Source organism: Lutjanus erythropterus, chromosome 9, assembly GCF_056507025.1.
Source record: "Lutjanus erythropterus isolate fLutEry1 chromosome 9, fLutEry1.hap2, whole genome shotgun sequence".
Lineage (NCBI taxonomy): Eukaryota > Metazoa > Chordata > Actinopteri > Lutjaniformes > Lutjanidae > Lutjanus > Lutjanus erythropterus.
In genome coordinates this window covers 19,346,905-19,362,278 of record NC_139325.1, presented here as the reverse complement: position 1 = coordinate 19,362,278, position 15,374 = coordinate 19,346,905, and the positions used below count along the sequence as shown (strand labels likewise).

General features: G+C 40.1%; 1 protein-coding gene across 3 annotated transcripts in view; it reads left to right on the top strand.

Moving 5' to 3' along the window:
* ptprub (protein tyrosine phosphatase receptor type Ub) overlaps positions 1-15,374 on the top strand; it is a 231,371-nt gene that overhangs the window by 175,253 nt on the left and 40,744 nt on the right. For 2 of the 3 annotated variants that reach the window (XM_084726378.1, XM_084726377.1), the window contains exons 14-17: positions 4,464-4,602; positions 5,599-5,622; positions 7,058-7,212; positions 9,126-9,313. In XM_084726378.1, coding sequence (XP_084582504.1) covers positions 4,464-4,602; positions 5,599-5,622; positions 7,058-7,212; positions 9,126-9,313 — 506 coding nt within the window. The remainder of the gene's footprint in view (positions 1-4,463; positions 4,603-5,598; positions 5,623-7,057; positions 7,213-9,125; positions 9,314-15,374) is intronic. The other variant, XM_084726379.1, reaches the window with a different exon arrangement.

Genomic DNA, 15,374 nt, shown 5'->3' with positions numbered 1-15,374 from the left:
TGCAAAAGGAGATTCCTGACTCTTAGATACTTAAAGGGGAAGTTCACCACCAAATCAAAAATACTATTTTTTCCCCTGGCCAGTACTCTTATTTATCCATCTAGATTTTTTTTTTAGTGTGAGCTGCAGAGTTTTAGAGATATCAGCCATAGAGATGTCTTCTTTCCAATGTAATGGGTTTAAATGGCATTTGACTTGTGGTTTCTGGAAAGAGACATTTCAGGTAAATTTTTCAAATGTATTTTTGGAGTTTTGAGCACCATGGGACTAGTGCTCTGATCTCTACAAAACTGCAGCTCACACCACGACAGGTGGATCAATAGCACTACGGCAAGAGAAAAATAACTAAGCAAGTATTTTTGATTTTGGGGTGAACTGTCTCTTTAAGCGGGTCAAAATGACTTGGTGGGTTTTTCGTTTCATCATTAATGCCAACATTTACAGTGGCAAGAAATAGTATGTGAACCTTTTGGAATTTCATGGTTTTCTGCATTAATTTGTCATAAAATGTGATCTGAACGTCATCAAAATGATGACGTTACAAAATGATTTCAAAGACTTTAGAAGTTCACCAGTCTACAGTTAGGCTAGCTACAAATGGAGACATTTTGGGACTGTGGCTACTCTACCAAGAAGTGGCCCAGTCAAAGTAAAGAAACAACCCCGAGTGACAGCCAAAGATTTGAAGGCGTCATTGGAACTGGCTAACATCTGTGTTCGTGAGTCTACAGTACGTAAAACATTGAGCAAGAAGGGTGATTTGGGCCTGCTTTGCTGCATCAGGGTCTGGCCAGCTTGCAATCATTGAGGGGAAGATGAACTCTTAAGTTTAAAACATTCTTCAGGATAATATGAGAATGTCTGTACGTCAGCTGAAACTCTGCGATGTGATGCAACAGGACAATGACCCAAAACACCAGAGGAAGTCCACAACAGAATGGCCAAGTCAGAGCCCAGACCTCAACCCAATAGAGATGCTATGGAATGACTTAAAAAGAGCCATACACATGAGACGTCCAAAGAATATGACAGAGCTAAAGCAGTTCTGCCAGGAAGAATGGGCTAAAATTCCTCCTGAACAATGTGCAGGTCTGATCCACAGCTACAGGAAGTGCCTGGTTGAGGTTATTGCTGCCAAAGGGGGGTCAACCAGTTATTAATTCCAAGGGTTTACTTTTTACCATTTTGAATGTTGATGAGTTAGTTCAATAAAGACATGAAAGATCTGAATTTTTTCTTGTGTTACTATTTTTTTTTTTTTTACTATTTTTATATTTGTCAATACTCTTGACTTAGATGACAATCAGATCACATTTTATGACAAATTAATGCAGAAAACCATGAAATTCCAAAAGGTTCACATACTTTTTCTTGTCACTGTATGTTGATTACTGTTGATTTGCCACAAATAATTCGAAAGTAATATACAAGTGTTAAATGTGGCAAAACCTCCTTAATCTGTTCAAAGTGTCAGAAAGGTGAAATTGATTTTACACCTCCTCATCTGCATTTGTAGCCAATCGAAAAGTAGCCCTGTAGTTTACCTTGCTTTTTTGAATGGAGAATCTTGAGATGGGCTGAAATCTGTGTTATTTTCGAATACAGTAGCTCACAGACACAAAGGGAACTTTGGATGCTAGTGTGTATCTGTGTGTGAATAGAAACCACAAAAAAACATCTTTGATTCAGTCTGACTAAACCTTCTCCTGCCACTACTGCAGAGTAAAGTACACCTGTCAGATGTGGTGTCTATACACTGAATAACACACCCAGAAATGTCACATTTTTGGAACAACGCGTTATGTAGAGGGAGCGATTTAAAAAGCTGTGTCGCAAGCAGTTTTAGAAGGAACGGTTCCTTTCTGATATCAAGCCAGTGACTCATTTTCTCTACTCAGATATGCCAAACTCCACCATCATTGATTAAAAAATCCTGCCAAATAATGAAATGATATTGTCCCACTTTCATCTTTATTTGGGATGAGGGTTCTGAAGCACCCACAAAAGTGCCCACGGCTGCAGATAGTCGGGCTAAAACATGGCTGTGTTTTCATTTTCCCTGCCCCAGATCTGATTCCTCCCCAGCAGGCTGCAAGATAGAGCTCTGTCCCCAGGCCTGCTCTGACTTTCTGCCGCTCTCCAGATAGGTTGTACTGTTCCAATAGGCTCACAAGGGCTAGTTGCAGGGCTGTCAAGGCCTGGAGGACAGGCTGACACACACAAGAAAAACTAGATCAGTGGGGCCCTAGAACAAGACAAAGAAAGGCGCCATTTACATAAGTATGAAGCTTTATGCCAGAGAAATGAATAACCTGCTATTATGATAACGACCTCTCCAGTAGCTCACAGACACCAGGGCACCTTGAGATTATACTGTAGAGCTGTGTGGATGACTTGTGACTGGAAAAATATTTTATTTAATTTAGCGTTGAATAGAAATGCAATTCAAACATGTAGTGCATGTACCATACATACAGATATGCAACTGCAACATCATAAGATGTCAGTATATTGATGCAATGATGCAAAGATCATCTGCTGCAAGCCATTTTTCTACATGACTGATCGCGACACCTCTTTACAATAAGACTACCCTAATAATTGGTGTACAATTGGCTTATAATTATAATATTAATTAGGTTGTAAATACTATAAATCATTAATAAACAAATATGTACATGGTATAACACAGTTCTCCATACAATAATGTGGGGTCACTATTTGGCAAGAGCCAATTACTGCTCACTACCAATTAATTGTACTGATGAGTTGCCAGGGTTGGGTCAGTTTGCTCTGAAATTTAGTCAGTTACTGAATACAAATTACATGTCATTTTTTTGTAATTAGTAATATAATCCATGGGATTCCAATAAATTGTTATAAAAAAATCAAAGTCTTAGGCTGAAATATCTGCAGCTGAACATATTTACATCTTCCTCACTTCTTTGTAGCAATCTGTTTATTTTCCCGGCTCCGTTCCTTTTCTGTAAACACCAGCATAAATCTTGAACGGTCTAAATACCTGTTTGAAGACCTTTCTGACAACCAAACTTTTATTCTGCGTGCCAGCCAATCATTTTGCTTGTCACAGCACAAGTTGTCATTATGCATCTCAGAGGGCTGCAGGTTTGTTGTGTTGGACAACATGGACAGTCGGTGTCCGCCTTGCTTAAGGCATCACTTCTTTATTCGCGTGCGTCTTTCATTATTCTGCCAAAGCTTTGAAAATATATCTTGAAAACACCACTTTTATTGAAATGTAGTGCTGGCATTAAGAGGACCATTATAATTCAGTGGATCTCCTCGCAGTGTTCAGGAGAAGCAGTGTGAATGTCTGTATTGTCATGTGAAAAGGAGGAAAGTTTTGTGTGCATGAACGATTCGTTCTTCAAAGCTGTGAATTTTCACTTTATATTCAGTCTTTCCTGACTCTTCCTCTCTGCTTCACACTTTTCCTGTGAATCATTGGCACATTTCAACCTTGTGCCTTTATGTTCCACGTTTGCACTCTGTCTACCCTGGTGAAAAGTAAACATGCTCAGTACATTAAAATTCATCATACTTGAGTGTACCTGCAGTTAGACTAATCATCAGTGTGGTTCAGGTGTGTTATGATTCGATCATTTGAAATTTGCTGTTTTGGAACAATTCATTTTATATTAAGTCTATTTTAGATGTAATTAAATTGAAGACAATTTTCAGTATGTTTAGTGTTTTTTATTTACATTTCATTTTTATGTACTAAAATGGAACAACTTCAAATATAGTTATACTTGTATGTACTAATACAGTGGTTTTCAAACTGGGGCTCAGGGACCAATAAGGGTCCTTGAGTGGGTTGCAAGGGGTCCCCAGCAAAAGGAAGAATAGAATATTTTAGGTCACTGTGATCTCATGACAGTCCGATTCTTGTGAACGCCTGGAGACTGTGTTGAAACTTGGTGTAAATGTCCACTTGCAGGCAGGGATAAATTAATTAGCTTTTGGAGGTCAAAGTTCAAGGTCACTGTGACCTGACAAAACATGCTTTTGGCCATAACTCAATATTTCATATGGTAATTACGACAAATATTTTATACCAATGTTTAATAAGATGAAATGATGAAGTGATGACACTTTTTACCCAAAAGGTCAAAGGTCGGCTTAACTGTGACATCATAATGTTCAGCTCTCTATCAGTCCTCTGTACTCGTCTATAAAAATAGTCTCTAAGTGAAGTTCCTCACTGGACATTATTCACTGGAATTGGACATGTCAGTATACACATATACACAAAAATACACTGGAAAAACGTTTATTCATTTCTTCTTTTGACTTACACTCTTAAAAGTACACTTTAAACATTCTTTAAATAAAGCAAAACAGTAATAACTTTTGTATTTAATTATATTCCTAATACACTGAAATATATTACTTTTTTTTAACCTGGGTTTTCAATTTGTAATCTGTGTTTCTGCCTCTAGCGGCCTGCAAAGATCACCGCAAGGCTCTGGAGGTGTCGCAGCACTCGGAGGAGATGGGCCTGATTCTCGGGGTGTGCGCTGGAGGCCTGGTAGTCCTCATCCTTCTGCTGGGCGCAGTCATCATCATCATTAAGAAAGGGTAAACGTCTGCTGATAAGTGTTGAGCACAAAACATGCCTCATTATGCACAATCACACCAACATCTCACGCATTGTTTTTCCCTTTACGTTTTGTTTTGGAACAGTTCAGTAATGGGTTTTTATACTTGCTGAACTTTCGTAAAAGGTCATGCTTGTGTAGGGAAGATGCCGGACCAACAGCCAGAGCCGCATTGTTTTCATTCCCTTATGGTGCACCAGAGGGACCAAACAACTCTCATCTGCGGAGCCTATCTGAGTGTGAAGTATTTAATTAGAGGCGGATGCAATTCAATTAGCTACTTAATTACACACACCAAGCAGAGGCCTGACCCTTAAATGAAATGCTAATTGGGAGGGAAAAGGTGTGCTTTGAGAGATTATTAGCCAATGATCCCACAGGTCTACAGTAAGTCATCCACGCCTCTTGTTTTTGCATTTATTTAGCAGCGGTTGTAAGCCAGGCTGAGTTTAAGTCTCAAATAAGGCTTAACCTGCCTTACTTAAATAAGATTTATTGAAATCTAAAGAGCCTGCCACACCAACTGGGAAGTTACTCAGGGCTCCAACGATCATTAAATGGCTGACACAGCGTCCATGGCTAATATTGAATAATGTTGATTTTGAAAGTGGCCACTACTCTGCACATTAGCCCGGCTTCCTCTGCTAAGCCACCATGAAGTTCGCTCTGAGAGAATTGATTGCTAAATTTGCTGTGACAGGAAACCTTGTGGTCTAGTCCTTGAAGTGTAACACCGAGACATATCCGATAGGAGGAAAACATGCGTTTTTCTGCCTCGCTTTGGTTCGGTCTGTCAGCACCCGCTTTTGTACATTCGCATGTGTCATATGGCCGCCTGCACAGCTGAGCTCATGAGAGAACTGTTCTCATTTTCGCTGTAATCAATGCATTCTGCCCTCAGCTGACATTGCTTTCATCTTACATCTCTTCTTTCTCTTGATTTTTTTTCTATCTTCTTCTCCTGCACTCTTGCCAGAAGGGACTACTACTCTTACTATCCGTAAGTGACTCCATCTCTTTGCTTTTCCATCGTTATGTGATCCATCATATACATGCTTGTGCTCTGGCTGTCAGTCATGAGTTGTAGAGGAAAAACAGTAAAGCATTTGGTCTGTGTATACACCTCTTTTCTCACTTTTTACAACAGGGGTCTCAATCTGGTGGCCCGGGGGCCCTCTGGTCTGCAACATGATGTCAAAAATATAATATAATCTGGCACCCAAAATTATGTCATTCAGTTATTTTATTTAAGCCACGCTTTAATTTAGTTAAAATAAAAACACAATTCTGTTAAAAGATTGTTTGTATGTATTTCTGAAGGATTGCTTTTTGCAATTTGCTGATATTCTATGTCCAGAAAAGAAAAGCTTTTTGGTAAAAATAGTGGCAGAGCAGATCCACCAGGCACAGCTGTGTCGTGTTACAGCTGTGCTATGTCTGGTGAAGCTGATCGTGGCCATTCTAAGCGGTGCTTGTGATTTCACTAATAGTACTGCAGGGCATTAGAGAAGCGGCTCTCCACTCCACCTCAAACACGCGCTGATGCTTTTTTGTGATGGATGCTGCGAGCGGGTAATAAGTCAGACACAGAAACAGCATTGAGGATCTGGTCAGTTTTCAAAATGAAAACACCACATGCAGACTTGCGATCATAAAAAACAAGGAAAAAGAAACTATTCAACTACGCAGTTTATGTATAGTAGTAGCACAAAAATCAAGAAAAGAGGACCAAATCAACTCAATCTTAGCATGTCAGCATAATCAGGGGGGCAAAATGCTCCACTTCTGCCATGTCGACAACAAAACTGCATCACAGGATATGTGAGGTCAGGATTTCACCACACATTATTGATGACCAATTCAAAGGGAAGGATGAATTGCTGAGTTTAACTCCAGCTAGTGAAAAACGTACCTGTTTAGAGGGTTAATTGCTTGGCCTTTGGCTGGTATACTCAACTTGCTTTGCCTGGGGGCTCCTTTTGCAAATTGACAAGGGGTGCAGGGGCCACTTAATAAATAAACACTCATAATAATATTATTTATCAGCTAAAATTATAAATAAAATTTTCTTGTAAAGCCACCAGACAGGAATAGTGCACTGAAGCTACCATGTATCTACCATGTGCTTTAGTGATTTTAAAATGTATACTTTGTTTGCATTTTTGCTCAGTATGATGAAAATATGGAATGGAAATAGAAAAGTGAATTTACAGAAATATTGAGATGACAATACCATCAGTGGCCCCAAGCCAATTTGAGTCTGAGACCCCTGATTTACACTCGTTTTTTCTTTATTTCTTTCAGTCTTTACCCTCATAATATTCCTCACTAAACATAACTTTTTCTCTTTCTCCCTCTCTCTGTCACTGTCTGTTACAATCTCTCCTCTGCTGCAATCCTCGGCCCCCTCCTTCCTCTTCTTTATCCATTAATAGGAAACCAGTGAACATGAATAAGACACCCATTACCTACCGGCAGGAGAAGAGCCATATGGGCTCCATGGAGCGCAGTTTCACAGACCAGAGCACCCTACAGGAGGATGAGAGAATGGCCCTTTCCTTCATGGATGCACACACCTGCGGCACACGCAGTAAGACAAATGCACTCACACATACAGTACAGTGTACAAAAAACCTACCGGCTTACAACAACTACACAAAGCAATTTCAAACTTGACGCACATCATCCCTCACTTTGTAATCTTGTTGACCGTCACTCGTTCACTCCATAAATGTCTGAATGGTTCTGAAAGATAGTTATCATCCTGTGTGGAAAACATTCTTTGGTTTGACTTACCCTCAGCTATCCACCGCCTGCAGCTCGTACACAAAGAATCCCTCACAGGATTGTAAAAAAAGGGGGGAATTGCACAAGTGAAGTAACGCATTTGAATGAAATGATTTGCGAGTCTTGTCAGTACGTTTCATCTTGATCTCCTTTCTAATATTGTCAGCGTCACAGAGAAGGGAAGACAGATGTGTTTACTCTAAAGTTGGTACAGATCTTTGTCTGCTTCACACGTCATCCGAAACAAACCTGCTGTCACATCTACATAAGATCTATTATGAAGACATCTTTGCCAAACAAATGTTATCAAAGTGAAACGCCTGTAACATGCACTGTACTGTATGTGTTGGTATTAACATGCAGAATGATGATTGATAGTTAATTAAACTTAAAGGAGAAAGCTTTTAATACATTTACTGTACTAAATCATAAAACAACCATGATGTGTCATCAGAGATCAAGAAAACATGCTAAGCTGAAATATCGGCTTCTCTGCCAACAACGCTACAATCAGTGTGCTCTCCTCAGAAATTTCCTTTTCAGTTGGCGACATCTGTTTTCATTTGCCTGTTTTACATTTATTACAGATGGAATTAATGCCAAATGTTTGCAGAACGAGTAAGTGTTTATGAGTCGTAAGAAATCATTAATAATCTTTTAGAAGGAGTAGATATTTCTAACGGTTAAAGTGAACAATACATTAATGGAGTCTGGCAGGCAGTCACTGAACTGGGGCTTTTATTTTCAGGATAACAGGCTTTACATTGGCAGACAAGTGACAGTTATAAAGAGCTGATCAACTAACAGTGTAGGATCTATCACTGTTGCATTTGTCTGGCCTCGTGAAGAGTCGGTGTCCCTGCAGCCTGCAGGAAACCTGCCTGAGCTTCAAGTCTGGAGAGAAATGGGAAAGGGGAAATACTTTGCTTCAACCATAGGTTGTGTAGTAAATAGGATTTCAACCTATATAATATACTGTCTTTGGCTCCAACTTGCTATTTGGACTGCAGTACTCATTTTTGAATGCTAGGGCCGTACATATTAATCTTTTTTTTTAGTTACTGCAGTTTTACTGTTAACAAACAATGAAATGATAATGATGTTTACTCATTATTTATAATGCTGTATTTTAATATATGTTATTTTATCATTAGTTTGTATTGTATATAAAATAATTTGTTTCTTAATATATAATGATATATTGTCATTTATCATATGATATATATAGCATGTCACAGCTGATAAGAGACAATGACAATTATTTTCTGATTACATTAGTACAGATCTGATTACAAGTTATAGCACTGCTAATAATTATTAAATATTTCTAACTGTCATTTCATATTTGCAGCTTTAGTTCATTTAAGTATTAATTTGCCATTTGTTTATGATTGTTACACTGAACAGTTAAAACAAAATTACAGTTTGACATAACTTCAGACTACAACAAATACATAAAAAAAAAATCTGTCCAAAGGCATTTATTAGTTTTTGACTGTGAAAGTGGGAAAAACAGTAAAATTCCCCCAAACTGTACCTCTGTACCGTCTCTCTAACCAAATCATACACTTACAGGCTGTTGTATGTGATCCTCTTTTGGTAACTAATGTAGTATCTTTTCACCTCCATTCACAGAGCCTCCCCTGACCTGTCTTGTACATGAATCTTTCAGCTGAAGCCACTCTGAAATTGCAAATGTGTCTGTGTCTGGTGTAGGCGACGCTCGTAGTTCAGTGAACGAGGCCAGCAGCCTGCTCGGAGGCTCCCCGAGGCACCAGTGTGGACGCAAAGGCTCCCCCTACCACACAGGGCAGCTCCACCCTGCCGTCCGAGTGGCTGACCTTCTCCAGCACATCAACCAGATGAAGACTGCTGAGGGCTATGGCTTTAAACAGGAATATGAGGTGAAAGGGCGCTATTACACTCCTCGCTTACACTCTGACAACATCAGACAATACAGATGGCTATTACTCTTCCACTCTGACATGAAGCAACAAAGTACTGCTGCTGGTGCACCAGAGTCAAGCACTGTGAACAGTTATGAAAAGATTGTAGAGCTGCATTACTGAAATGTCAGTACTCACGCTGTGATTGTATTCTGTAATGACATACCTTTACTGTAAATTCATCAGTATGATTATAATTGGTCCATTTATTTCTATTGTAAGGAAGTTACGGGCAAGAACGCTGAAACTGCAGTGAGATGTGTCACAGTTGGAGGCTTTTTCACCTTTGCTGTTTTTGCATTTTCATACTGCAAATTAGAGAGCGGTCTAATTACCTTCTTGTTTATGTAACTTAGTGGAAGTTTTATATGTTTCTTAACCACGGTTGTCAGTGATGTTACAGCAACTTGATTCCCATGGGAAGAGAAATGTTTTCTGCCTGGTGTGAAAAGAGTTTTATATATTGTTTTGCGTGTAGTGCCTGTGGTGCCATGCTGAAACAGCCAGGAGCACCAATCAGAGACATCTGAACATGCTTTTCTCAATAATACACAAGGCCATTCATTTAAAACTCCTGGCTGTGTGTATGAATAATAGGTTCATCACTGTCGACTTTGCAGCCCTATTTTCTGGTACTTGCCATAGTCGTAGTACCTCCATCTGTATGATGATGTCACCAAGTAACACAAAAAAGGCAGGATTTTAAACAAAGCGTTTAAGGCAGGAGTGTTTTCTGTGGGAGTGAGTAACTCCCTTTGGCACTTTGCAGACCTGTTCCCTGAACAAAAAGCTGCAACACGTCAAAGAAAAGGGAGAAATCCAAAAAGCATAATATGGTCACTTTAAATCAGTTATTAATTTTAAACAGTCTGCAGTTCATCCATCCATCCAGCTGTTTTATAACAGCTTAACTGGGTTAAGTCACAGCAGAAAGCTTCTTCTTTGGAAGGTTTTGTAGGTGCTGCCATGGCAGCTGGAGGGTAATATGTCCTGAACATGTGCTGGTTCTATCCTGAGGTCTCCTCTCAATCCAGTTTGCCAGTATACCTGTAAAGCTGTGACCAGGGGTCTGCTTTACCAGCTGCCAAAAGCTTTAGTGTGGAAGAGCAGCAGCACAACACCAAGTTCTCCCAAGTTTATTGAGCTCCTTGCCCTACTGAGGGCAGCCACCATGTGGAAAACAAAACTTATTATAACCTCTTGTGGCCATGATCTCATTCTTTCATCTTCTGCTCAGAGCTTGTTGCCATAGGGGAGGTTGTAGCAAAGACAAAAGACAGAGCTGTGCTTTATGGGTTAGATCCCTCCCCACCATAAGGTGCGGTAAAGGGCTACGCTGTTGTACTTCCATGCCTGGTTAACCTGGGCACTCCTAACACAGCAGAGAGACCTGGTTAGTTAAAAAGGCTTCTGGTGTAGCACTTAAGAAGTTAAAGCACTAAAGCCTGGGCACTGATCTGCCTTTGTCCCTGCGGCACTGGCAACAGAACCTGGTGCTGCAGGGACAAAGGCAGGTCAGTGCCCAGGCTTTCCTCTGCAGGAGGGGTTGACCTTAATTTTAACATTGTTAGGAGGCGGAAGGACAATTTTGAGGAACTTCTTAACCTTATAGACAAATCCATTGTGATGCGGGCAGTGCTGGTAGATTCTGGGAATATTTGAGTTTGTATACTCAGTAGAGGAAGATACACTAATGAAACTGATGACAAGCCCCACATACAAGAGACAGTGCAGATTCTGTTGTCCTGTCCACAACAAAGTGTATCATCAGACAAGTGTGTATGAGTTAGTGATATCTAGCGGTAAACCTGGAGGTTGCATACACCTCTTCTCACTCTCCCTTTCCATGCAATGGGTGAATTCAGGAGAACTGGATGTCGTGCTGGATGCAGGCCTCCGTTCATTCCTATGAAAGCTTGCTCAGTCGTGCTTGAAGTCATCTTTTGGGTATAAAATTACCCGTATCTTCCGCATCATGTGGCCCATAAAGTACGCCTGCTCGAGACTTCCTGCCGAGCCAGTTAATTTACAAGGTTATCCGTCCACTAACTTGAATGGGGATAAGTGCAGCTCTTCTTGGACCGAATGGATCAAATACTAGTGAAATGAGTCATTTCACAGGGATTGTAATGCTCTTTTCACAACCACATCTTTCACCAGATAAACTAAGCCTTTCAAAAAAAGCCTTTTGTGACCACTGTGCATCATGTGATGTTGTCATTACATCACAGTTTCCCCAAATTGCTTCTTTTTGTCTAACAAACAGTCCAAAACCCCAAGTCTCTTCATTTACTGTCATAAATGTCAAAGAAAATCCTCACATTTAAGAAGATGGAACCAGCAAATGCTTGACATTTTTGCTTGAAAAATGACTAATCAACTAATCATTGCAGCTCTAAAAAGAACATACACAATAAAAACAAGTCACAGACATAGTCTAGACATTACAGATGCTCAATGCTGGTGCCAGCCCACACAGTGAGTGTGAAGAGCTGCAAGCCTATAGCACACTCAAACTCACATTGTAGCTGTGAGTCGAGCTTCTTCAGATTGGGAAGTGTGGCCTGGCAAGGATTTGTCTTCTTCCCTTACCAGTTTGTGATAGGACACGACACACGTCAGGCATAACCAAACGGTTAGGGGTTAGTTTCTCCAATGTTTGAGGCCACTTTGGCTTGTTCTGTTGAGATTGTGATGAAGTGCCTAAAAGTTGAGTAGTTCAAACATCTTTATTGGCTGTTAGTCAGAAGTATGAAGAATTGTGTGCAATTACTACATGTTCTAGATAACTGCTAGCTTAGAGAGGCCATGTTAGCTGAAATGGGTTTTACGAGAGCGGTGTGGGAGGACATCAATCCTCCTCTGACATCAGCCATGCGCCCTCCACACCACCCACTGAAATTAATTAGCGGGGTTAAAAAGGCATCTGGATCACACTGTTGCTGCGCGTATGAATAAATCATCCTCATTTGGGCCCAAGAAGACCTCTGTCATGACGGCAGGCCTGATGAGGTTAAACGTCTCTGGGGCTGCTCTGGCGTGTGAGTCCCCCTGTCCTCTGCTAACAGATTGTAGGGTAGCAAAGAGAGGAAAGAAGAGAAATCTGAAAGGGTTGAGTTGGAGATGACAGGGTTTGGAAGGGGAAATGTGAGAAAAGAGAGCTTTTGGATCTCATGCCCTGTAACCTCCAAATAACCCCCTTCCCAGTAGCAATGTAAGTGTTTACCTCCCTGTGCAATATATGGAGAAGAGTAAATGCCCTATAATTCACAAAGGTAACCATCAGACTGTAATATATAGGATTCTCTTAACCTTTAGGACCACTCAATGTTGTTTAGGGGACAAGGGTTGTCATGCTGAAACAGCCAGGAGAATTCTAATAATATGTATGGACTTATGTCCATACTACCTAAATAAATTACTAAAAAGTGCAATAAACCACAAAAAAATGAAAATAGTTTTTACTGTGTTGAAATGCACAAGAAAACCAGTTCATGCTCACAACGTGATGACGTATATTCCAACGTAGGAAGTGCTGTGAATACCTGCGGTCTGGATTATAATGTTTTTGTTGTGTGCGCTTTTTACTGGATTTCTGCAAACTCATTAGTGGAATAAACCAGCACTCTGAATGCGTGATATGTAAGTGTAACTCATCCAGTTTTATATGCAAAAAGAATTATTGCTCTATCTTATTTGGTTGCAATTCTACTGGCATTTAAAAATAGATATACAAATGGGAGTGGAGATGCTCCTGTAGGTAAAAAGGGGTTAATAGCATAAGATTAACAGGACAAACAGGAGCGGATTAAAAAAAGGCATGCTGTACTTGCCTTTCCATCAGCTTCGTCATTCACTCATGGCTAGCTACCTTGCTAACATAGCAAACAGTCAGTGACAGGGTTATATTAGTTATACTGAAAAGAGAAAATAAAGTTATCATTTATTATCTTCACAAGAAGTATTTCACATGCTAATTGGCAACGTAGCTCCACATCACCTTCTGCTCTGCTTCATGTGCTGTGGTGACCGCCCACATTTCCCATCAGGCTACTGTTGGTGGAACACATCAGCAAACAGCAAACTTAAACTATGTTTTGTGTTGCAAAATGCAAATGTTACCTTTTGTTAGTATTTGTATCGTGTCTGTTCAGAACATGGTGACTTATGCTGGTAATTGGTGTTTTTTTTTTTTGCTGGTAATTGTTTCAACCAAGATGGCTGTTCTGTTGGGAGTTTAGCTCCTGCAGTGAATTCTGTTAAAAGAGTCATGTTGCTGGGAGCGACTTCTTCACCAAACCAAGAGGCAAAACCAGAAACTGAACCAACCAACCCTAAGGGGAACATCCCAGTTGTGTTCCGGAGCTGGGGTCCTCACTCATCAGAGGTCTGATGATGCTCCGTGATGATCCTGCTGATCTTGTTGTTATAGCAACTCAGTTCCCTTGGGAGGAGAAATGTTTTCTGCATGGTGTCTCCCACTTTCTCTGAAGAGTGTTTTCTATAATGTTCTGTGTAGTATCTGTGGAAACACAAGTGTCATGCTGAAACTGCCAGAAGCTCCTTGGAGGAGTGGAGCACACAAGAGAGGAAGTGTTATTGAAATAGAATAAGAGACATTTGAACATTAACCAGCTCTGCCTGCTTTTCTCAATAATGCACAAGGTCATTCATTTAAAAGTGCTGGTTCTGTATATGAATAATAGGTGCTTCATTGTTACTTAAACTGTGGTTAACTTCATCTAATCCTTAAATACATTATTAAATTAAAAGCCTACAGTCCATCCATCCATTCCAACTATTATAACTGGGTTAAGGTCACAGCAGAAAGCTTCTTCTTTGGAGGGTTTTGTAGTGCTTCCATGGCAGCTGGAAGATATCACCTCATGACCATGTCCTAGTTCTATCCTGAGGTCTCCTCTCAATCCAGTTTGCCAGTATATGTGTAAAACCGTGACCTCGGGTCTTCTTTACCAGTTGCCAAGAGCTTTCGTCTAAGTGTGGAAGAGCAGCGGCAAAACACTAAGTTCCCCCAAGTTTGTTTAGGTCTTTGCCTCACTGAGGCCAGCCACCACTTCTGTACAGAGCTTACTGCCATAAGAGAGGCAGAGGAGAACCCTGAGGGCCCCATTGGCCTTCAGAGAAGGCCAAACATATCAGCATTTCAAATGCTATATTTAAATACATTATGTTTGATTTCTTTTATTTAATTATCAGGCTGTGCTCTTCTAATTCTAATTTTCAACTTTGCTTCAGAAATCAGAGGGTTGCTGTCTTGAAAATGGTAGATTAGATTAGTCAGATTCTTTTGTTGTTGTCTCTAGTCAGGGAAAGGTTAGAGCTAGTTCACTCATTGGTTAGGACTTCATCACCTGTTGTTGTTCAGGACACCTGTTGTTCTCACAAGCTACCTGGGTGCCTGCTGCTTATTCTTTGCAAAGTTGTCCATTTTCTCCTTTTGTTGGTGTGTCTGGCTAAGTTTTAGCTGAACTTAAGTCCCAGCTCAAGTAGTCATGGTTCGCCACTGTAGCAGAGACAGAAGACAAGGTCTGATGAGGCTCTATAATGATCCTGCTGATCTTCAGAACAAGAATGTCCAAATTAGATCCAAATCCTGTCATCTAGTGAGTGATTGGTCTTTGTCTTTGTGCAAATGTTTTCATTGTTACTCTGATTCAGCTTTTCAGAAATTAATCCAAAATTAGCAAGAAATTAACTCTTCTTTCCCTTTGACATATTTTTGACATATTTTCCTGGCTTGATGCGTACTGAGTCCATAGTTTTAACTAAGAGCAACCGTGATCTTGAAGCAGAAAAAACATCCATTTCTGTTTAAGATTGCATAAAGTAATGTAGGTTTTCCAAACTGATATACACATCATTTGCAACAGCCCCGCCCATGAATAAAAAGCCTTACCATAAATAACTGCACGTTCAATGATAATATAAGAGAAAACACCAGAATATGTATTCATATTTCTGTATAAATGTTTTGCAGTTTGAATAATGAATATTGGAC